This window comes from Aquarana catesbeiana, linkage group LG07, assembly GCF_042186555.1.
Source record: "Aquarana catesbeiana isolate 2022-GZ linkage group LG07, ASM4218655v1, whole genome shotgun sequence".
NCBI lineage: Eukaryota > Metazoa > Chordata > Amphibia > Anura > Ranidae > Aquarana > Aquarana catesbeiana.
The window spans coordinates 270,332,732-270,358,296 of NC_133330.1; the positions used below are offsets into that span (position 1 = coordinate 270,332,732).

Sequence of the window (25,565 nt, forward strand, 5' to 3'; positions counted from 1 at the left end):
CAACAGGTCATCTTTAGGGTGACTTGAGGGGTCTATTAGATCCCTAATGTCATCCTTGTACCCCATTAAAGCTAGTCAAGCACATACTGTGTTTGATCAGTTTCTTTCTCGACCACAGGGGCCAGGAAATGACAACTCTGAAACTGGAAGCTCGTCCCTTCTAGCTTCATTCAGTGCACACAATATCACTGAAAGGATGGGTGCGAGTGTAAAAATCCCCTGGTAACACTACATTGAATGGCTATTGCTCTAGTATACATTTCACGAATTAGGCCACAGAAAAAATAAAAATAAATTCAGGTTCCAAGGTAAGAAGTGCCCCAAAGATATCCGCACGGTATGGGAATGATTTTAGACTGAATTTGTCACTGGACTAAGGATCCATTCACACTTGCCCATGCACCCTGTGTACAAGCAGCTGCGAGAAACCCAGTAGGAGTTCCCACGATTAGCTGCAACTAGGCAGACCCACTGAAAGCAATGGGAGGCTGCTGGCTCTTGCAGCCTAATCACGCCCACTCGCATGTAATCAGTAGCGATCACATTCGAGTGATCAGCCATGAATGCAGGCAGTCTGCGTCCAGGGACTATCACTCACATGTGATCGCTGCCTGAGCAATTAGGCCTCATGCACACAGGACGTTTGACCATCTCTCCTACACGCCTTTCCTCTTGGCAGCAGAGTTTTGTAAGTAAAAACTCTTGATGCTTGTAATTGCGTTTAGGAGCGTCAAGTGCTTGGGCTTTAATTTATTGACCAGAATTATAAGAATTTATTCCAGCCATTGAAACGAATGCAGGAGAGAGAGGGGGTGGGGCTCTGTGTGTGAATGAACACAGGGAGCTCGGCTCTGGTGCCCCCATAGCAAGCTGCTTGCTGTGGGGGCACTGAAGGGGAAGGAGGGGCCATGATCACAGAAGAGGGACCTGAGAAGAGGAGGTTCTGGGCTGCTCTGTGCAAATCCACTGCAACAGAGCAGGCAAGTATAACATGTTTGTTATTTTTATAGGGAAAAAAACAAGACTTTACAATCACTTTAATGTGAGTTTAGATGCATTTACACAGTCAAGCTTTTTTTCTGCCTCTGGATGCAGATTTTTTTCCTGCAACCCGTGGAAAATTTGCACGATTCCCTCCATCACACAGACGTGTTCATGCGGGAATCCCTCCTGCCAGGCCATTGTCTTCTCCTGGCGGGGGGGGGGGGGGGAGTCATCCCTGCCAGGAGAAGGCAGTGATTGTCGCTAGCAGCTATAGAAGCAATAATCGCGAGAACACCCGGCAGGCTGGTTGTACTGAAGTTGATCGATCAACTTGGAACATTCAACCTGCCCATTAACGTTTCGAATCTCGGCTGGTTCAGCAGGAGATTCAACCATATATGGCTGGCCTTACATGTGAGTGGGTGCGGTAGCTGTTAGAGCCGGCAGTCTTCTATTGCTTTCAATGGGGCTGCCTACTTGCAGCTAATCACAGGAACCTCCACTGGGGTTCTCGCAGCTGATGGCACACAAGGTGCATTCACAAATGTGAATCCACCCGAAAAAGGTGTTTTTCATACTTGGATAGAATCATCATTAAATCGCCCTTACTTCTTGCTGGACCTATTCACAATGAGGTGATGTATGTGAAGACCTATAGATGTGGAGAAAGCTTAACATCTATAAGAGTTCTAAAGCAAAGCAGATCCAGGATATCATTTGGCCGCACAGCACAGACAATAAGTCTAGTAACCTGAGAGCAGAGAAAGTGATGCACACACATACTCCCTCCACAGTATGACCTAGTACTGTTCACCAAGGAGACCACACGTCACAGACTCAAACAGCTGCACAAGCTCGCTCACCTGCCGGTTTTTCTTTTCAGCTAAGGCCTGAACAGATGGACTGGTCATCTGATCCTTCATTTCCTGTGTGGGAAGACAAAAATACCGTTATCAGTTACAGTTTGAAATCTAAATCAACAGCCCATCAGCTTCTGGGAACTGAAAATCTAAAGCCAATTCTGCTTGTGACAATAAATGGCATTGATTTTTTTTGTATTAAAAAAAAAATAAAAAAAAATTTTTTGCAAATTTTAACAATGTATTCCACATAGATTTTCACCTCAGGTAATAAAATCAGACAGGAAAAGGTCGGCATTCTGCATGGCATTCACACGACAATGCAAAGTAACTGGACAGCCATAAAAGCACAAGCTTTACTTTCTAATTTCCGGCTAAAGTCTTTGAAGGCCAACTCCAACCAAAACCTTTGTTCATTTTAAATCGGGGGGGGGGGGGAAGATCCCCCGCTAGCTGTTAGAACGGGGGAGTGGGGGCCGGTGAACCCTGAATATAGGTGTAACGTAAAATGTTCAAAAGGTGAACTTATTCTTTAACGCGAAGTTCTAGGCAAAAATTGTACTCCTTTGAAAACATAAGCACAGAGCTTTCTTTTGGTGGTATTTGATCACCTCTGCTGTTTATTTTTTGGGCGATAAACAAAGAAAGACTAATAATTTTGAAAAAAAAAAAAAAAAACATACATTTTTTTACTTTCTGCTATAAAACATCCAATAAAAAGATGTAAAAAAAAAAAAATCAAATTTCTTCATAAATTTAGGCCAATTTGTATTCTGCTACATGTTTTTGGTAAAAAATCCCAATAAGCATATATTGATTAGTTTGCGCAAAAGTTATAGCGTCCAAACTGGGATATCTTTATTCATTTTGTTATTATTTATTTTTTTTAATAGTAATAGCGGCAATCAGTGACTTATAGCGGGACTGCGATATCGCGGCAGACAAATCGGACACTGACACTTTTTGGGGACCAGTGACACCAATACAGTGATCAGTGCTAAAAAAATATGCACTGTCACTGTACTAATGACACTGGCTGGGAAGAGGTTAACATCAGGGGAAATCAAAGGGCTACATGTGTTTCTACCCCATGCTTGTGTACTGTGAGGGAAGTGTTTTTACTAAGGGAAGGTAAAGACCTGTGTCCCTGCTTTGTAAGAACACAAGATCAATGCCTTCCCACCTCACAGAACAGCAATCTGCCTTCTTTACATTCTGTCTGTGTACTGAATAAATTGGTGCCCCCACAACAGGACCAATCCTGGGCAGGTGCACCGCACCCAGGTACCGCAAGCTGAGGCAGGGGCGGGCGCCGCAGCTCAAGTGGCACTGCCCGCTCCCTGTCTCCCTGGGCCTGGCGCCGCTTTAAGTTTCTATAGCACACACTGACGCCCAGAAACGGCTCTGTTGTGGGTGTGCGGGACCTGCAGAGGGGGTGGATGGAGAGCCAGCAAGTGAGAGGGAAGAGCGGAGGCATCACATGGAAGGGCGTCCGTGCCAACGTGGGGGTGGGGGGGTGGGTGGGTTCAGTCCGTCCTGGGTGCCACACATTGGGGGGGGGTGGAGGTGTCAGGTAGGGGAGTCATCCCGGCGCACCCATCTTTCCCTCCATCCTCCTAAACCCGGCCACTCTAACAGTGGTCCCGCCTTGACCGGCTCCTGTCCTGTGATAGACGGAGCAATGATCCAATGCTGGGAAATTGGATCAGTGTGACCTGTATCATAGGAATCGGGGGGTATATATATATATATATATATATATATATATATATATATATATATATAAAAATTGCGTTTTATAGTTGCCCCCCCCCCTACTTTTGTCTCTGTCCCCCATGTGCCCCCCCTAAATCTGAAAGCTGGAGATGCCACTGCTGGGCTTCTGTGTGTGATCACAGGAGGATGCCGATTGCACGCATGTGTGCCCCAGACTTGGAAGTGTAACATTGCGTACTAGGTACGTGATCTGGCAGAGTGGCCGCCCTGCCGCAGTATATGTACAGTGGGCGGTCCACAAGTGGTTAAGTACTGCTGCACAGTAAAGCTGGCCATACACCACGTGAGCTGGACAAGAGAAAGCCATCAATTGCCCAATCCATACTAAACAGCATGAATGGACAAATCTCTTGTAGCCGGATATTGTATTCTGATAGCAACGGCAGCTGTCAGAATACCCAAACAGCTGATTGGCTGCAGTCACTGTTCAACCAACAATCTCGCATCTGGCTCCTTCAACGTTATTAAATGTTCTTCTGTTTTGTTTGTAAGTCTACCAGTCAGGTCTGACTGATTGAAAAACGTAATTCCTCACTTCATTTTAATCAGTTGTTAAAGCAAAAACAAAAATTCCTTATTAAAAAATTACTAATAGGCAAAGTTTTGTGAAAAGTCGCAGCTGCCAAAAAAGTCTTCCTCTTGCTCCTAGCAGTTCATTTTTGTACAGGTCCATGCAGTGTACACTCCTGGCGTGCCAAGAATGCAGCTGGGTGCCAGGATGATGTAACTACAGTGCAATGCACAGAAGTTACATTATGTGGCAGACCAATGGTGGATCCTGAAGTCTTTGGACCAGGGGGAAAAAATGGATATGCATTGCCTTCCATTGAAGTGTGTTGACAAGTTTTTATACATGTTAAATTGTTAGGCTCCATGCACACTGGCTCAAAAAAACATTGCTTCTACAGGAGTTTTGTGTTCTGCCTGTAGAATACACATTAGGACGTTAAGAGGCATATTTTGAGCTCAACGTTTAGGAGGCAGAAAAAAACCCTTCTCATTCGCATTTCACTGGCAGAAAAAAAAAAAAAAAAAAAAACCTTAAAACTCTCCTAAACTTTGTACAAAAAAAAAATAAAAAAGCTCTATATGAGCGTTTTTTTACTCAAAAGAGAACATACTTTATTTTACTCATCACGCTAGTCATATTTTTTTTTATTTTTTTCTAGTAATGGTGGCGATCAGCGACTTTTAGTGGGACTGTGATGGACAAATCTGACACTAAGGCCCCTTTCACACTGAGGCGGTGGGTGCGTCGGCAGTAATGCGCCGCTCTTTTTAGCCGTCAATTTTGCGGCGCTATTCGGCTGCTAGCGGGGCACTTTTACCTCCCCCCCCCCCGCTAGCAGCCGAGAAAGGGTTGAAACCATCCTAAAAGCGCTGCGTTATAGCAAAGATGCTAATTGCAGGACGTTTTTTAGTGTCCTCCCAGCGCACCGCTCCAGTGTCAAAGCCCTCAGGGCTTTCACATTGGAGAGACAGCAGCAGCTCTTTCAGGGCACTTTGCAGGCACTATTTTTAGCACTGTAGCACCCCAGTGTGAAAGGGGTCTAAGTGACACTTTCTGGGGACCTGTGACACTATTACAGTGATCAGTGCTAAAAAAAAATGCACTGTCACTGTACTAATGACACTGGCAGGGAAGGGATTAACATCAGGGGTGATGAAAGGGTTCAATGTGTTCCCTTGGAGTGCTTGCTAACTGAGTGGAAGATGCTCTGACTGGGGGAAGACAGAGATCAGTGTTTCTGCTTAGCAGAAACACAGGATCTCCATCTTCGCCCCTGTCAGAACGGCGATCTGCTTTGTGTTAGATCGCTGTTCTGCCTCTCTCGGGAACGATCGTGGGTGGCTGGCGGACATCGGGTCCGCCAGTCCCGCTGACTGGCTCCCCCTCTGTCAAATCAGTGCACCATCGGGTCTCTAGCCGCGCGCGTGCGCCCCCTAGAGGCTATTGAACGAAATGATGTACAGGTACGCGATTTCACGCAATAGAGCCACTTTGCCGTAGTACATGTACATTACTCTGTTAGCAAGTGGTTTCAGAATAAACTCACCTTTCGTAACATGTTACACCCATAATCAGGGTATAACATGTAACATGTTACAAACAGACCGCCCCCCACACCTCCCTGATCCCCGCTGTGACAGCTAGCGAGGGTCTTCTCCTCCCGGCACTAGCCGTCACAATTTAAAGAAAAAAACGTGGATGTGCAGGGCTCCGCCCGCATCACTCATTCACAGTGTCCTAGGAATGGAAAACAACAAGGTCCGGCAGCCTTTGCAGCTGTCGGCTTGTAGTTTTCAATGAACTACCCCGGTGGTAGTTCATTGAGTCTTCCTGTCAGAATGTATCAGCTTACCTGTATGAGGTACCGGCAAGCCCGATACACTGACAGATCTGCAGGAGACCTGCATAGCACTAGCGATCTGCTAATTGTTGGTGCAATGCTTTACAGGCTCCTGCAACAAAAAATAATAAATGCATTTTTGTACCTGCAAAAAAAATGCATTTATTAATTTTTGTGAAAAGGTAAACTTATCCTTTAAATTTTAACCAAAAAACAAAAAAAACAAACTGGAAGTCGATTGGTTTCTATGCCGATCTTCACCAGATTTTGCATCCTCCAGTTTTAGTAAATCAACCCCCTTGCTTATTTTTTCAGGGACATACGGGCACAAACATGAAAGGCCGCTGTAATTCACCTTGCAGGAAGGATCTAAGCAGACACCAAATACCTGTGGGAAATGGCTACACTTCATGTAACCTTCTCCCTGAGCCTTCACACAAGCCAATGCTATACATTCACTCAGATCCCTGCTGTGATTCTCACCTTGACACACTGCCGGGTTTCGCTGATAAAAGCTTTTCTCTGCCTCATCTCTGCTGGATCCAGACTGAACTTACGAGGATTGGATTCAACAATACGTGAGCAGAATAAAGGAAAACACCGTAGTCGTAGTAAATAGTGGCAACAATTGACTCTCCCGTTTGGCTTCAGCTCTATTGTACCACAAGAACTGACTGAAGCTGCAAGGACAGCAGGACTGTCCTGTCATAAAACCTAAAATAAAATGATTCCAGGTTATGTTGCTCATAAAAAGCATGATATTCAATGCAACTAGCCTTAATCATCCTTTCTATATACCCAGTACCTTCAGTAAGGTGTCAGGAAGCAAGTATGAAAAGAACGTGCCAATAATAGGGTGAAGACAGAGGAAAAAGTTACCTGTTCTTATAAAAGAAGGCAATCCTTGAATCTCTTCAGTTTTGCATGAACCCTGCTCATCCCTGCCAACCAATCATTAACAAGCCTAAGGCTAGTCATACATGGCTAGATTTCTCTAAACAACTGATTTCTCCATTCACGCTAAACAGTGACTGCATCGGATAGGGTGATCATGAGTGGGAAGAGGCAGATACTCATGACCTTCATCACTTTTGTTAAATCCTAATTGTAGTTATAAATACAGCAACAACAACAACAACAAAAAAATCAATAAGAGGATAAAAACTGTCCCTGCAAAAAAAGAATCTCTTCCAGTGTGTGCACCATTAAACACTGATTTGAAAAGGATGTGTTTATTGTGTTACCATTGTTTGTGTTAATAAAGCTCCCCAGCCCTAGCACAGAACTCCCTGCCTGGCAATACTGACTGCATCAATTCTAGCCTGGTATGTCTAGCTATAATTTGCAGCTAAATATCTCTGCCCTCTTGAAGACCAATCCTTTTATGGCACTTTTTTGTTTACAGTAATTTTCTAGCAAAAAATACTTACAATCCCCCAAACAGGGGCGTAACTAGAAATAGCAGGGCCCCATAGCAAAATGTTGTATGGGGCCCCCCTGCAAACATGCCCCCCCCCCCACCGCTGCTCTAGTGTCAATGCAGCGTGACCTGTGCCACATACAGCGTGACCTGTGCCCAATACAGCGTGACCTGTGCCCAATACAGCGTGACCTGTGCCCAATACAGCCTGGTCTGCCTGTGCCCCATACAGCCCCACCTATACAGAGGAAGAGGCAAGCCACCCGGATCAGCAGAGAGGGGGATTGCCCGCTGTAATAGCTTTCATTTAAATTTCCTGTCTTCCCGGGGCTCATCGTCACATAGCCCCACCTCTTGGCCCGACGCCTTTGATGACGTCACATGTCCCGCATTGGATCGGCGTTCTGTCTATCAAAGGCACCGGGCCAAAAGGTGGAGCTATGTGACGTGAGCCCCGGGAACACTGGAAGTTCTAATGAAAGCTCTTACATCGGGCAATTCAGCTCTCTGCTGATACGGACAGCTCGCCTCTTCCTTTCCTCTCTCTTCCCCTGGCTGGGAGACTGTGCCGGCGGTGCTCTTATCCTCACTGGGCCCCACTCGACTGCGGGCCCCATAGCGCCCGCATGGGTCGCTATGGTGGTAGTTACGCCCCTGCCCCCAAATATTTTACATATAATTTTAGCAGAGGCCCTAGGGAATACATTTTTATGTCGCACGGTATTTGCTCAGCAGTTTTTCAAAAGCAATTTTTGGGGAAAAAATTAATTTTAATGAATTAAAAATAAAAACACAAACATAATATATAACCCAATTGTTTTGTATAATATGAAATATGATGTCATGCTTTACTGGGGAATTTTTATTTTGTTGTACTTAAGCTCGTTAAAGTGGTTGTAAACCCCATTCATAAAATCAGACCTGGGCACATATATCTGTAGTGTTTACTTATCCCCCTCCAAAGCCCTAAGTCCCGTGTTTTTCTGCTGCTCCCTTCTTCTATTACCATAATGAGAACTTCTGACAAGCTCTCCGACACACCAGATAAAAGCAGCTGAAGATTTGTGTCGGGGAGGCAATAAGCATGAAGCTGGTCTATTCAGACTGCAGCTCTGCGAGTTTCTTCATGCCTTTCCCTATGTGGAAGGGGGGGTTGTGTGCCTTTCCTCCAATCAGCTCTCACACAGCGTATGTCCAGACTCCCTACCCACTGCTGGAAGAGGAAGAAAGATTTGTAACAAGATGTGCACTTTCCAAAGAATGTAGAAAGGGAAAGACTGCAGATAAACAAGTAAAACTGTTATAGGGATATAGGTTTCATCTCTGTGTATCATCTGCGGCTGTTCACTTCACTGGGTATATGTGAGGGTTTACATCCATTTTAACCTCCCTGGCGGTATGATTCTTTCGGATTTTAGGTGCTGAAAGCGGTACAATTATTTTGCATGGAAATTTGGCGTTTTATATTGTAGGTCTGTAAATCTTAACAATAACACACTTAAATATGTCCAAACAATAGTCTAGTAGATATCCCGGGTATGATAAAGTTTGAAACACAAAAACATAAATTATAATATAATAAATAAAAATAAATAATTTAAAAAAATTTAAAAAAATAGTAATAAAATAAATTTCCCCACAATTCACTATCGCTCAATTCTGCAAGTGTTCTAATTTACTATCGCTGTTTTCTAGCTGGTCTAAAGCCACTTTTGACGTAAAGGGACACTTTTTGGTTGCTATGGACAATCTCCAGTTTCCAGGCAGAAAGAACAGTGTATATCATGTAAAACTGCATGCAGGGCATGGGCCAAAGCACTGGGGACAAAAGGGATGTGAAATCATTTCATACAGTACTGTAATCTGTAAGATTACAGTACTGTATGTGTTATGATTTTGACATTTTTTTGAATTTGCCGCCAGGCTCCGCCCCCGTGCGTCGCGCCGCTCGCAGGGAACGGAGCCTGGCACGGAGAGGCTTCGGAGGAGGACGGAGCCCTCGGACACTGCGGGGGACATCGCAGGATCCCGGGGACAAGGTAAGTAAAGCCGCCCCAGGATCCTGCAATGCGATCCCGAGTGTGGCTCGGGGTTACCGCTAATGGTACTGAATTTTAACCCCGAGCCACACTCGGGAATACCGCCAGGGAGGTTAAGCTAAAAAAAATATATTTTTTTTTTCAGGGTTTTAGAGCCAGTTCACACCACATGCAGTCCAGTGCGTTTTTTTTTCTGCATCAAAAACGCATGGAAAGTAGGTTATATTGTTTTCAATGGCATAGTTCACACCAGTGCTTGCAGTTCCAATTACAGCAAAAAAAAAAAAAGTAGAACATGTTGCATTTTTCCTGCACTGGAACGCTGTAAATGCAGCAAAAACGCACTGGAACGCACATGTCCTTATTTAAGGAAAAAAATGCACTGGACTGCATCAAAAACGCACCAGAAACGCGTCAAAAACATGCATGCAAAAAAGAAACTGGACCGCATCCGGACTGCGTTTCTATGGTGTGAACTGGCCCTTATACAACTTTACGGCTGGTCACTGACTTTTTTTTGCTGGGGTTGAGGGGAGTTTTATATCGCGCAAAAACAATAAAACAAACACTTCTCCTTTTGATGCACCCTGACTTTATTTATAGAACGTTAATTAAAACGATAAGTGGACTTTAAGGAATGGACCACCTAATGGATAAGCCGATATCTGGATTCACTGGTATCTTGCCAACTTGATACTTTACACCTCTCTGTAATGCTCTGCACTATGGTTTTGACAGATAGTGAATGCCATTTATGTGGCCTTAAAGCACGATTTACTGAACGCAGCACTTTTTCTGTACACATTTTCCATGTAGTGAATGGAACATTATTGCAGCTTGATTTATGCTTGGTCTGTGCAGTGTCCGGAAAAAGTACATGAAGTACTGGCAACTCAGCTGACAAAGTAAAATGTCAGACATCTGTTTTCACTAGCCTGTTCAAGGGAAACTACAAAAGTATTTGGAATTTGGCTAGTTGCTGTGGGCAACAACGGCATTTCTTTTTTTTCTTGTTAATTATTCAAGTATGTTTGCCTGATCCATCTTATTGGGATAATGATTTTTGTCCTGTAGGCTATCAATATGAAGGGTTGCCTGAATAAGCATAGGACAGAATTAAACCAGGCCAACATAAAAATTCCAAGACGATGATGGGGCTTTTTTTGATCAGAATGAACTGGGATTCCATGGCTGCACTGCCAACACTTTACATAAGGCCTATAAAAGGATATTAATTGTCTCATCGAGGTCCTCAAGGTCCCACTCAACGCTCCTCAGGTTGTTACGTAGTTCATTAGTAGTCCAGTCCAGCTCCTCCCGAGTAGCAATAGAAGGATCCTGAAGAAGATCGGTCCATCGCTGAAACAGACCCTGCGCTGTGTTCACCGCTTTCTGGACCTCCCTGAAAAATAAAATCATCCATAAGTGCCAGCACATGATCACAGTAGGAAAATATCTTGCCACCTGACATGGTTAGATTCGTCACAGTGTTATTGAAAATATATGAAAGTCTGAGAGGGGTAAAAAGGAATGAAGTACATTTCCCTGGCCAGAGTTTAGTTTATGGTCCGGTTCTGGCCCTAAGCTCCTACCTCTCTGACCACAAAAGTCAAATTGCTCAACTGATGAACCATATCAGGGTATGTGGTTAGGAGAACATTAGATATAGCCAAAGCACTTTGGGGGAACAAACAACGGATTGAACAAGGACTTATAATGCAATCTGGAAGAAATGACATAGAAAGCCTGACTTGAGGCTGGATTGAAGCCAGTGTGTCGTAATAGTAGAGCTGCACGATTCTGGGAAAAATAAGAATCAAGATTTTTTTTTATTTGCTTAGAATAAAGATCACGATTCTCTTAAGATTATCGCGGCATAACATCATCTTTCACATTATACAAAAAAAAATTGGGCTAACTTTACTGTTTTTTTTTTTTTAATTAATAAGTGTATTTTTTTCCCCAAAAAATTGCATTTGAAAGACCGCTGCGCAAATACTGTGTGACCTAAAATATTGCAGCAACCACCATTTTATTCTCTAGGGTCTCTGCTAAAAAAAAAAATATATAGAATGTTTCGGGGTTCTAGGTAATTTTCTAGCAAAAAATAATGATTTTAACTTGAAACCAAGTGTCAGAAAAAGGCTTAGCCCCCGTTCACACCTATGCAAATTAGATGAGCATCCAATTCACAGGACATTTTAAAATACATTCATATGAATGCATCTGGTTCACATATGTGCGTTGCATTTGCACTGCGCATTGTACAAAAAATGTGTGCGTTTTCTGGGCATTGTGGTGCGAATTAGAAGCCTATTATCTTCTATAGGAATGCATCTGATTCACAGATGCATTGCGTTCTGTACATGGATTTTCTCCTTCTCCTCACTACACCCCCCCCCTGTTTACTGATACGCAGCTAGAACACAGAGGAATCTCTGAACAACTGATTTTTATCTTCCCAGTGAAACCTGAGCTTCAATTCGCACCGCACATGTGTGAACCCAGGCTGAGTCTTTAATTGGTTAAACTTCCCTCATTTACAGACTGAAGTTCATTCCTTTGATCTAAAGAACAAACATTACAATGTTTATAGTTAGCTCAGTAGCTGAGGAATGTTGTGAAATTTGGCAGACTGACTGTTTTTTGGGGGTTTTTTTGACAGCTGTAGGCTTGAGCAGTGAACTCTGAATAGAATCTGGAAAATGCTTTGTTAAAAGTCATTTTTTTCAACTTTCCATCTATTAAATCTTCTGCCCTTTGGATAATGAATCATTTTTTTCTGCCAGTAAATTTAATACCTTATACAACTCACTTCCTGTTACTTGTCTGGTAAAAAGCCTAGGCTTATAACATCATGTACAGCTCTCTCTCTCCCACTCTAAGAGTTTGCCAGGAAGGGAGGGGGATGAGTCATAAGAGGGGCAATGAGAGCTGCAGTGTGTGTATGTGTGTATAAATCCAGGAAGTGAAAAGGCAGCAACTTCAGCTGCCCACAGTTAAAATGGCTGCAGCCAGACTTAGTGGAGGGAGATTTCTGCAGCATATTTGGCAAGTACAGAATCACAGTATATATAAAATAATATGCAAAGTGGTTGGAGGGAAGCTTCAGAATGGCAAAGATGTTTTTATTGCAAATTATGTAAGCAGACTGCAGTTCCTGTTTAAGATCGCGAGGGGGAAAGAATCGTGATCTCGATTCTTAACGATTGATCGTGCAGCTCTACGGAATGGCAATATAAAGAATTCTTATAGGCCCTGTATAACAAACAATATGCAGTAGGTCATCTTTTACTTGTTTTAGATTTCTGGTGGAGAGCCCAGTCCAACCAACTACCTCCTGCAATTCATATTTGCACTACCAAGAAAAAAATCCTGCTAAGGTCCTGGTAAACTGGTCATATGATGTGATATGTTGACCATCTCCTTCCTTCCCATCGTTGGCTGTAGACCAGGGGTCTCAAACTGGCGGCCCTCCAGCTGTTGCGAAACTACAAGTCCCATGAGGCATTGCAAGGCTGTCAGTTACAAGCATGACTGCCACAGGCAGAGGCATTATGGGACTTGTAGTTTCGCAACAGCAGGAGGGCCACCAGTTTGAGACCCCTGCTGTAGACTAATGTTTGTGTACCCCTGGTGGCTCAAAGCTGAGTTTTTTCTTTATTTGTCTGAAGTGTTGAAAAAATGGCAGCCCCACAATACACCGATAACAGGGAATTCTGACCATAACCTAGACTACATGGTGGTTATAGCAACACTGCTATGCAATTAAACCCTTAAAGTAGAACTATATGCAATTTTTTTTTTCACTTTGGATAAAGCAAGGGAGGGTTATAACCTGTCAGATTTCTTCTTTTTGGGTTCTGTGTTCCATTGTGGAGATTTCCCTTAACTTCCTGTCCCATATCCAAACAGGAAGTGAGAGGAAATCCTTGCAAATTAAAGAAATCTACTGTTCCCATTGGAAGATTTCCCATCTATTACTTTTCTGGGGACAACCCAAAATTTGGGATTTTCTTTTACTTTCACTTTCAATGATAATAGTTAACATGACAAATGGAGAGGGTGAATCTCCCTAATGGATGCACAGACAGCAACATAAAAACCCCTCTACTCTATCCAATACTACAAAGATTTGCAAACACTTAAATAGAAATATTTTCCTAAACAGACACAACCTTCCTCTGCACCAAGAGCCCTTTCATGCTGCCAGCTCCTGGGCATCAGCGGTAAATCGATTTACCGTCGTTTTTGCGTCGGTTAACCCCCGCTAGCGGCCGAATAAAGGGTTTAAAGCACACGCAAAGCGCCGCTGCGCTTCCCATTGATTTCAACACCGCTCCTAAAGCGCCTCAAAGAAGCTGCTTGCAGGACTTTTTTTTACGTCCTGCCAGCGCAGCGCCCCGGTGTGAAGCACTCGCGCTTTCACACTGGGATTGCAGATGAGGCTTTTTTCAGGCGCTGTTTTTAGCGTTAAAGCGCCTGAAAAACGCCTCCGGTGTGAAAGGGGTCTTAAAATAAAATTAAGCTATTTCACCAGCTCACATCTCCCAATTTAGATTTACAGCATCATTTCCACACACATTCCATAGCATTGTAGTGCTATAGAATGACTCCGGCCCCCACTTGGCAAATTAGCACAAATTCCCGATACAATGTACTGTACACCATAAAATCACAGGGGGTACACTTCACACAGGGAAGCAAACAAAAGGAACCTATATCTCTGTAGGAGAGGCTAACCAGCAACAGGCATTCAATCGGTCATATCGCCTCACATGGGGTCATCATAGGGAACTGGTTTACTTTTAGGCATTGCTGTTTGTTCCAGCGTTGAGGAACATATGAAACAAACAACTGTAGTCCTGGTCTTCCAGACAAAACTCTGGATCACAAGAACATCCCTGTCTTAGGAGTACAACCCCAGAACACTAAATCACTTTTATCTATATTCGCTAGTATGCTGCGTTTTGGCAGCAGCGCAGATGTATGCGTAGTAGTGGTGTACCGAAATAAAAATTCTGGACTCAAACCAAGAACAAAAACAACAGTTTTTAAAAATAGAGATGCACCGAAATTTTGGCGGCCGAAAATTGTGTTTTCAGCATTTTGCCAATAAAGAAAATGGCGCAGATAAAAATGGACACAATTTTGCCACAATTTTACTGTGCTTATGGTGTGTTTTTCATAGGTCATGCGACTCAAAAACGACATCACAAATTTAAAACAGGTGCGTTATGTTGCGTTTTCAATGCATTTCGACAGGGAGTTGAGTTTTTGGTGCGTTTTTTTTTTTTTACCTGACCAAAATTGCAGCAAGCAAGATTAACACCACAACGAAAGCGTAACGGACCAGTGTGAAGACATACATAGAATTTAAAGGGATGCATTTCTCTTGAGCTTTTCTTGGACTAAAAGGTGCCGATAATGGCCGACAAATTCATGATCATGAATGAAAAAGTTGAATACAATTATATATACAAATTAGAGCTGTGCGATTCTGGCTAAAATGAGAATCACATTTTTTTTGCTTACAATTAAGATCACGATTCTGGTGGCGTAACATCATCTTTCACATTATACAAAAAAATTGCGTTTGAAAGACTGCGCAAATACAGTATGACATAAAATATTACAACAACCACCATTTTATTCTCTTAAAAAAAATTTACAATAATATATATATATATGTAATTTTCTAGCAAAAAATACTGGTTTTAACTTGTAAGCAGAGGAAATGCTTCTTTGAGATCGGGAGGGGGTAGAATCGCAATCTCGAGTCCTTAACGATTAATTATACAGCTCTAATACAAATATATACATTTTTTAAAAACTGTCATTTTCGGTTTCCAGCACCAAAATTTCCATTCTGTGCACTTCTATTAAAAAAAAATATATTTTTTATATACAGTATAATTGTATTATATTCAACTTTTAATTAATATCATAAATTTAAAGGACTATTAATTTATCTTCTGCCATTATTGGCACCTTTTCGGTCGATAGGCCGCTTTCACACTGAGCGGTTTTTGAAGTGCTTTTGCATTAAAAAAAAAAAAAAAAAAAAAAAAGTGCAAAAAAAATGCATCCCTTTAAATTCTATGTCTTCACACTGGTCCGTTTCCATTCCATTGTTAAAAATACCGCTTGTCGCATTTTTGGTCAGTTAAAAAGAAAATACTCTCCATTGAAATGCATTGAAAACCCAAGAAAAACACATTGAAAACGCATGGTTTCGGCGGCCATTATCGGCACCACGCCGATAACCCTATTTTTGGGCGATAATTTTTGGTGGCTGATATATCGGTGCATCCCTAATGCGCAGTTCATGTGCGTTTTACACACATTTTTAGCCACGGTTCTATTGACTTCTTTTGGGTAGTGCATTTTTGCCTTGTTCTCTGAAAACGCTCTCAAGAAGCAACAGTTGCAGGACTTTTGTTGCACTTTCAGAAAATGTGGCAAAAAAAACGCAACCTAATAGAAGTCAATGGGACTGTGCCTAAAAACACATGGTAAGCTGCGCATACACCCACAGAGCGGCCTAACCGCAGCGCACCATCATCAATCTGACTTTATGCAGCACAAATCATTATAAAACGTCACTGCAATGCAACACATAGACTTGAAGAAGGTACCTCCTTTTGACACTTCAATAAAGGAAAAAAAAAAGTAAATAGTGCCTTGCGTTGCAGCAAACCCTACTGCCCCTAACCAATGGACACCAGGCTGGTGTGAACGATCCCCAAAACCTTGTTCTCATTAATGTAAGCCCTCCAACTATAATCTAAATATGATTTGCACGGAGTATTGTGTATGAAAGTGTCTAAAGCAGTGAAGGAGAATCTTGGCACGCCAGATGTTTTGGAACTACATTTCCCATGATGCTCATGCACTCTGCAGTGTATTTGAACATCATGGGAAATGTAGTTCCAAAACATCTGGGGTGCCAAGGTTCACCATCACTGGTCTAAGGCCTTGTTTACACTTCCTTCAAATTGTGGCATTTGACCCGCGTTTATCACTAAATAAAATAGTAACCTTACAGTCCTGTACACACTATTAAGTTTGCTCTGCTTTGCATTAGAAATCATACCCCATGACACTTTCTTGGCGCTTCACTACATCTCCAAAGCCTCCATAAATGTCTATCACAACACTCCCTAAAACTGGTTTTGTTTCTTTTGTTTTTTATTCTTAAACCGTGCTTTCATACGTCATTGGTTGCATGCCTGTTCCAGGTACTGAGTGGCAATGACAGCACTGAGGTCTGCACCTATAACCAAGAACCATCAGAGACAGCTCTCAATATGCTGTCCTCACTGATATTACCTGAATTATACCATTTTAGCTATGATATCAGCAGCGTATTTTAAAGTTTGGCAGCCAAAAACTGTGTTATCGGCATTTTGCCAATAGCCATTGTTGGCACCTTTTTATCTGTGGGTCATGCTGCCTCCTGCTACAGGGATTGGAGGTGCGGCTGGGCAGTGAGGATGCCTGGGCTTTGTGGTTCTGCATGCCCAGCGGTAGTGGCCGTGTAGCAAGGTGGCGTCACTTTCCGTGCGGCCAGCGTGCATGTACCCGGCAGTTGGGAGACTATGGGGCAAGCTACATAGGAGAGCGTCTCTCCTGGATGGATGTGGTTATTATTCTAAAGCTGAGCATTGCCACCGGAGATCTTTCCAACTGCTCTCTTTGGGAAGTTTAGAGTTTTGCAATTGACACAACCAAAGAATAAAATACAAACATTTATTGATTGCTATTTAGAAATAGATAGTTATACCATACTACTGAATTCTAACAACAGGGTAGTGCGTTTTTAATAAAACATACAGTAAAACCTTGGTTTGAGAGTAACTTGATTAGAGAGCGTTTTGCAAGACAAGCTAAATTTTTTAATTAACTTGGACTTCATATACAAGTGATGTCTTGATATACAAGTAGCGTCATGTCACAACTGCGTATAAAAGAGAAGAGAGGCGCCTCTAAGTGTAGCAATACGGTTACATTTAATGAAGGTACAACATTTAGAAACTCACATGGATGATGATTAAATCGGACACATCTAAGTATGCAGGCATCCGGGGTAAAGATGTCCACAAAGACCATCCTCCCCACCGCCACTGATGTCGTCCCTTCCACGTTGCGCTCCACGAGCGCTTCAAGCCTCACTTTCAGATCGCTCTACTGCAGGGTAGTCTTTCCAGTCACGACTGAAGACATCTTTACCCCGTAGTGCCACAAAAGCTAACAATCAGAAGGCCTTTCTGGCAGCATCTTTGTTTGGAAGTAAATCATTTCCAGTTAGCTCTCTGAGCCTGAATGCCCAATACAATGTGTTCAGTGAATGGACAAGAGGAGAGGAAAGGGATGGTAAATGGCAGGATCACCACTCTATATGAAAGCCGCAGTTCTCTTAGCCACAGTGCAGTTCGGCAGGCCATAGAAGGTGCAAATTTCTTTGCTGCAGGAAAGAAATTTGCACGATTCCCCCATCAACACAGACAGTGTTGACAGCAAGGAAATCCCTCCTGTCGAGCAATTGTCTTCTCCCAGCGGGGGAAGACAGTGATTATCACTAGCAGCTATAGCAGATGTTTGTGATAATCGCAAGCGAATCTGGCAGGCTGGTTGTACCCAAGCTGATCAATCAAATTGGTACATTCAGCCTGCCCATTAATGGTTCGAATCTCAGCTGGTTCAGCACGAACCGCGTATGTCTGGCCTAATTTTAATTTATAAGTCTGGTGCTGGATGTGGTATCTGCTACACTAATGAATGAATTATACAGAAAACAAAGGCAATGTGAGTACTTTACATCCCATTACAAGAACTTATATAGAGGTCTGTGGTTGAAATTCTGCTTTCAGGCTACATTCAGATGGCCAAAGACCAGTGGATAGTTTGCTCTGTTCTACTAAATGCCACCCCTGGATGCAGTAACACTCTGTGCTAAGGCTGTATACTATGCTATGCTATATACATCCTAGCCGATTAGCTGTGACTAGATTGTGTTCGGCCAGAACTGTATCCAGGATCGACTGGAGGCTCTATTCACATATAATTGCTCAGATGAGCAGCCATGACTAGTTGTGGGGGCCATCAGCCTTCTATTGCTTTCAGTGGAGTTGCTCTCTGCAGCTAATCGCTGGGAACCTCACTGGGTCTCTCACATGTGAACGGTACCAGAACCATTTCATCCCCCCCCCCCCCCCGGCCAATTCTGACACTTCTCACATTCATGTAAACATCTATAATTTTTTTGCTAGAAAATTACTTAGAGCCCCCAAACATTATATATTGTTTTTAAAGCAGAGAATAAAAAAAAAAAACATACTGAGATATTGCCATAAGGGAAGGCCTGAAAAAAAAAAAATAAAAAGACAGAAAAAAAACAAACAGAAAAATACAGGTCTATTAGACCCCTAATTGTTCCTCTGACCTCCAAAGTAGCAGATCCCACCAAGATTGGATCTGCTGCTTCACAAGCCAGCAATGGCTTAAAATCCTTGTTGCTTCCAGTCTCTGACTTCAAAACAGTGGGCGGGACATCATCAGTTCCTCTCACTGTTTCTGGGGAAGCCAATGTTGTCGGTCGCATCATTACCAGGCTCCCCGGATTGGGCGCTGTACAAGTAATCCAGCGGCTGTATAGCCGCTAGGATTGCCTTTATCATGTAGGGAATAGCCCAAAGTAAAGAATGATACCAGGATCATGGTTGAAGCCTCAACCACGATCCCAGTATAACCACTTCAATATGAGGTCATATATATGCATACAATGGGATGGAAGTGGTTAGTGCAGGGAAAGCATTAAAGCAAAAACTAAACCCTCCTATGCTTTTCAGCCATAGAAGCTCCCATCTTAGCCTCTGTTTAATCTGCTGTTGCCATGGTGCTGCACATGTGATCAGTTTACCTCCAGCCATTTGATGGTTTGACAGTTTGGTTGAAAGCATGCGATGATAACATTCCCGGAATGACTGGAATGTAACTGTTTTTTGAAACCGTAAATCAATGGGTTTAGTTCTGCCTTAATTAAGGTAAAAAAAAAAAACAAACACACCAAGGCTTTAGAATCACTTTAAACACTTCAATACCGGGCACTCCCCCCCCCCCCAAGCCAATTTTCAGCACTGTCACTTTTTAAATGCGCGGTCATGCTACACTGTACCCAAACTAAATTTTTACCTTTTTGCTACCACAAATAGAGATTTCTTTTGGTGGTATTTGATCACCTCTGTGTTTTTGTTTTTTTGCTAAACAAATAAAAAAAGACGGAAAACGTTGAAAAAAAATAAAAGTCTTTCTTTGTTTCTGTTATAAAATTTTGAAAACGAGTACGTTTTTTTTTTCTCCTTCACTGAAGGGCACTGATAAGGCAGCACTAATGAGGTGGCACCAATAGGCAGCACTGATGGCACTGGCAGGTATTGCTGATGGGCACTGATTGGCATCCCTGGTGGTCTAGATAGGCATACATGGTGGCCATCCATTGTGAGCATACCCGGTGGTCCAGTGTGGGCATCCGTGGGGGGGCTGCGCTGATAATCAGCACATACCCCGTGTCAGGAGAGCCGCCAATAGGCTCTTCTCTACTCGCGTCTTTCAGACACGAGTGAGGAAAAGCCGATAAACGGCTCTTCCTGCTTACACTGTGATCAGCTGTGATTGGACATGGCTGATCATGTGGTGAAGAGTCTCCATCAGAGACTCTTTACCGAGATCGGTGTTGCGGAGTGTCAGAGTAACATGCCGTGCTGCACGTCCCCACAGGCACGCAGGCTGTTATCCTGAAAGACGTCATATGACGTCCAGAAAGGATAACGGAACCACCGCCCGGTCGCCATTCTGCTATAGGCCAGGCGGGAAGTGGTTAAAGAGCAAGTAAAGTCTTCCTTTTTAATTGTACAGACAGGTAAGCCTATAATAAAGCTTACCTGTAGGTACTGTAAGGCCCCTTTCACACGGGCGACTGTTCTGCCGCTGTTAAAAGCATTTTTTGTTATTTGAAATTCCAAGACTCCAGGTACAACGATCACTTGCATTTGTACATTGCGTTTAGCTGCGTTGGAACAGCCTTGCCATTTCTACTGCGCTTCCTGTTTGTCTTTCCTTGTTGCCGCTGCTATCCGAAGGTGAAATAGTTCACTGCGATTACCTGCAGTTATGTGCAGATAGCTGCAATAAATTGGTCCTGGACGCAGTCAAATTGATTTTTTCTAACTGCACCAAACCCCATGTAACAAAACCGTCGCTAAATGCAGTGTGTGAACGGAGCCATAGGAAAGCATTGTGTGAATTTAGCTGCGGTAGAGAACTTGATTTATCTGCACCTAAAAGCTGAATTCTATCCGCCCGTGTGAAAGGGGCCTTAGAATCTCCTCTTGCACCGTTTAGGAGATATTTACTATATACACCACCGATTATGTCATTGGCGCATGCGTTCTAAAGGAACGGCCGTCCGTGCCATTTCTTCAGAGCACTGTGCCGTGACTGGTGGCTCCCATGCACATTCGCGGGAGTGACGTAATCGCGGCTCCGGCCACTCACAGCGGCCGCGAACAAGGAAGAAACACCAGGAAGGATGTCAGCGGTGTGCGGGTGCCGCTGCAGGGCTTCGTTCTAAGGCAAGTATTTCACGATGAGCTAGTCTACGATGCATACTAGCTCATTATGCCTTTGTCTCACAGTTTGTTTTTTTTTCTAGGGTTTATAACCTCTTTAACCACTTAAGCCCCGGACGATTTGGCTGGCCAAAGACCCGAGCACTTTTTGCGATTCGGCACTGCATTGCTTTAACTGACAATTGCGCGGACGTGCGACGTTGCTCCCAAAATTGAGTCCTTTTTTCCCCACAAATAGAGCTTTCTATTGCTGGTATTTGATCACCTCTGTGGTTTTTATTTTTTGCGCCATAAACAAAAAAAGAGCGACAATTTTGAAAAAAAAAAAAAGCAATATTTTTTACTTTTTGCTATAATAAATATCCCCAAAAAATATATAAAGAATTTTTTTCCCCTCAGTTTAGGCCTATACGTATTCTTCTACATATTTTTGGTAAAAAAATAAAATCGCTATAAGCGTTTATTGATCGGTTTGGGCAATAGTTATAGCATCTACAAAATAGGGGATAGTTTTATGGCATTTTTATTAATAATTTTTTTTACTAGTAATGGTGGCGACCAGCGATTTTTATCATGACTGTGACATTATGGCGGACAGATCGGACACTTTGGGGGCTATTTTGGGACCATTCACATTCATACAGCGATCAGTGTGATTAAAAATGCACTGATTACTGTGTAAATGTGACCAGGAGGGGGCGCTGCAGGGGTTGAGTGTGTCCTAGGGAGTGATTCTAACTGTAGGGGGGGGGCTACGTGTGACACGACACTGATCACCGCTCCCGATTACAGGGAGCGGTGATCAGTGTCCTGTCATTAGGCAGCACACGCGACCACACGGGGGCAAATTCAAAGGCACGTACAGGTACGCTCATTTGCACAGCCGTGCCATCCTGCCGACGCATGTGTACATGCGGCGGTCAGCAATTAGTTAAAGTGGAACTTCAGTCAGAAATTTAAGTCCTGCTAGTTCACTTCAGGCTGGCCCCTTTTGCAGGTATAGCTATGAAAAACATTAATAATAAGTGCCTATACTGTTTAAAATCCAGCAATACAACGTCTCACCCTGCTCTGCACATGCTCAGATGCTCTCAATTATTATGCACTGCCGAGTTTGAAGAGGTTGATCTGCTCACAGCCTCAAAGCAGAGTTAAACCCTCCTGTCCTTTACAGCCAAGGAAGCTGCTTCTGTCTGATCTGCAACTGCCATGGTGCTGCACATGTGATCAGTTATGACACCAGCCGTTTGACAGTTTGGTTAAAGAAACAAGCAAATGTGACAGTTAGCAATTCCAGCATTGAAGGGAATGTAACTTTTTTGAAACCATTAAACCTATGGGTTTAGTTCTGCTTTATGATTTACTGCTGTTCAGGGGCTCTGGGCTTCAGCAAAATAGCAGCCTCCAGCAGGAGGAAACAGGAGCAATGCTGGAGGCAGTTTACAGCACACACTAATTTTGGTAGCACAATTATTAATGTGGGATGTATGTTTCTTGTTAAAGTGTAAGTTCACCTTTAAAGAAAAATCTGTACGGTGAATTTACACAGGCGCCCCTCCTCACCCCCCCCCCAGTCCCGCTAACCTGGACCGCCGTTCTCTCTGGTTCTAAGCACCGGTATATCCGTGCCAGGAGCCCGGGGCTTAGAAATCCTCTCTCCTTCCTCATCTTGTCTCCATAGCTGACAGGATGGCACCGCCCATGTGACAGCGCTGACCAATTAGAATGCTCCAAACGTCCCTCCCGAGAGGGACATTTTGGACATTCTAGCTGAGAGAATTGCTAAGCCCTGGACTCCTGGCGTGGATATACCGGGGCTTAGAACTGGAGATATTGGCGGTCCAGGTCAGTGGTGAGAAGGGGGACCTGTGCAAGTTCACCTTACAGAGCTTTCTGCAAAGGTGAATTTACCCTTTAAAGAACATTATTTTTTATTAAAGCGGTGGTCTTGCCAAATTTTTTTTTTTTTTTAAGTCAGCAGCTACAAAAATACTGCAGCTGCTGACTTAAAAAATATGGACACTTATCTGTCCAGGGTGCCCACGATGTCGGCACCCGAAGCTGATCTGTCCCTCGGCTCTCGGGTGGAGGCGCCGCCATCTTCGGAAAGGGAATCAGGAAGTGAAGCCTTGTGGCTTTCACAGCCTGGTTCCCTACTGCACATGTGCGAGTGGCGCTGCGTGATCCCACAGGTCCCTGCTGTCTTCTGGGACCTGTGTGTTTCCCAGAAGACAGCAGGGGGGGGGGTGGAGGAGGCGCCGGACTTGGCGTAGATATCTGCGGATATCTATGCCCGGAAGTGGGAGCAAATACCTGGATTATACAGGTATTTGCTCTCCCCTCCCCCCGAAAGGTGCCAAATGTGACACCAGAGGGGGGGGGGGGGGGGGGGGGATTCCAAAAAATGGAAGTTCCGTTTTTGGGTGGAACTCCGCTTTAAGTTGTTACGGGTAAAGTTCTGCTTTAAAGGTACAAAACACCAAGGCTTTAGAACCACTGTAAGGCCGGGTTCACATATGTCTGGCTGCGGTTTGCAGTCCGGAGCGTTTCTGTTCACCGGTTCAGGTGGAAATTTTTGCCTGAATTTGCACATGAACTGGACCCAAAAACGCCCAGGACCCTTTTCAAAGGCGCACCGCAGCTGCTCCGGACATATGTGAACCGGATCCATTGTCTCACGTTATACGAATTGGATGCAGATAAAAACGCATCCAATTTGCATCTATGTGCACCCAGCCTAAGGGCAGGTCCACACTAGAATGCAGTGCCTGAAAAGACATGTTCTATGCACTTTTCCTGCACAGCGCTCAAAAACGCACTGCCTTTGCCATCTGCTGCAAATACATTGTTAACGGCATCGCAAACGCAGCGCATTTGTGGGCACAGGATGGCACGGTAGTGCAGTACCACGTGATTTGGTGCGACTCATTCTTCGAAAGTACTTTTTGTGCAGTCTGGTGCGATTTGCAGCCCATTCAAATGAAACTGCACTGCACAGGGGAATGTGGATTGCCTTCTTGTTCGATTCTGGCGTAAACCGGACCTATAAAGCCGTTCAGCAGTTTAATTAAACCCCCCCCCCCTCAATGTGCACAACTGGTGATGGTTATCAGACCTGTACTCGGTGTAACCGATCACCCGAGCCGTAACATACAAGTACTGTCCGTGGATGCAGCCAGTGTGCGCTCAGCGTTGGCGTTTCGGCCGTGGGCTCTCAGCCAGTTTGTATGTGTCTATAACGCGGAGCAGTTCTGCGTCCAGAGGCGATGTTTAGCCGACACCGAACGCAGCAATCTGCAGATAGTCAGTGGTGTGAACGTAGGGCTCATTCACACGGAGGAAAAAAACCCGCTGCGTTTAGAAGTGGATTTTCTGCGAGAACAAAAGATCCTGCGGAAAATATGTTCCTGAAGTACTTGTGTGTAAAATCTGCAGCCGTGTCCTATTTTTTAGTGTGCGACTAAGCGCAGCGTAGCGGTGTGTACAGGCTAATTGATGAGTAGAACGCTATCTGATGGACGCATTCAAACGCAGCGTTTTCCTGCCCGTGTGAATGAGCCCCTCTATGTATGCCTAGCCAATCGGAGCATACCTGGTAATAACACCATTGTTATAGATAAGCAGCACCATACAAGATATCAGGGCCCCTGTATAGATCACCCCATACATTGTATAGCCCACCCCCATTCCCCGCCATTTCTCACCCCTTCACCACGAAGAACGGATCCTCCATAGACATGGCTGTCTCTCCCCTCTCGGGTACCGGGCGTCCTCCTCTTCAATGGGATTCCCCGAGCAGGTCCCACACCCGCACACAACACACAGCTCGGGCCGCCTCGGACTGACGTCACTTCCAGGCCGGCCTGACACCGAGCATCCGGCCTCCCCCTCCGGCCTGTGTGCTGAGCTCCCCCTCATACAGCCTGTCCCTGTGTGACTGATACATTCCCCTCCACACGTTGTGTCATGGCACACAGGACAAGGATGTGAGGGGAAAAGTGATATACTATAACCAGCTTGTACCCAGTGAAGAATAAAATGAATCTATATATATATATATAATAAAATGCATCTTTGTCCCATTGAGAACACATCCGTTACAGGAAGTGAGAGAAAATCTCCCCACACCTCCGGAAATACTCTCCTAAGGACCTCTGCCGGGTTAGCCCCCCCATTTTTGAAAAAATCGAACGCAGTTTGTTAGATCAGGTTAGTTCAACCGTTGTTTGCGTTAGATCTCACACAGAAGAAGCGATATTAACAGTTATTTGCTGGGGGGGCTAACCCGTCATCAGCCCCCCCTTATCAAAAAATTGACCAAAAAGTTAGCTATTTTGGAAGCAATTTGTGCGTTTGGGGTCATGCACCTACACCCACATGGATGACAAATCAGGAGCACGGGCTGCATCCTAATTGACATTAAAGTGGAGTTCCGCCAAAATAAAATAAAAGTCAGCAGCTACAAATACTGCAGCTGATGACTTTTAATAATCGGACACTTACCT

At 44.0% G+C, this 25,565-nt stretch overlaps 1 protein-coding gene across 1 annotated transcript in view; it reads right to left on the bottom strand.

Annotated features, from left to right (window-relative positions):
- Positions 1 to 24,929, bottom strand: part of STX6 (syntaxin 6) — a 41,932-nt gene extending 17,003 nt beyond the window's left edge. The window contains exons 1-4 of the mRNA XM_073593340.1: positions 24,765 to 24,929; positions 10,663 to 10,832; positions 6,455 to 6,549; positions 1,848 to 1,910 (exon numbers count right to left, since the gene is read on the bottom strand). Of these exons, the coding sequence (XP_073449441.1) occupies positions 1,848 to 1,910; positions 6,455 to 6,549; positions 10,663 to 10,832; positions 24,765 to 24,799 (363 nt within the window). The 5' untranslated portion in view covers positions 24,800 to 24,929. The remainder of the gene's footprint in view (positions 1 to 1,847; positions 1,911 to 6,454; positions 6,550 to 10,662; positions 10,833 to 24,764) is intronic.
- Between the last annotated feature and the right edge of the window lie 636 nt (positions 24,930 to 25,565).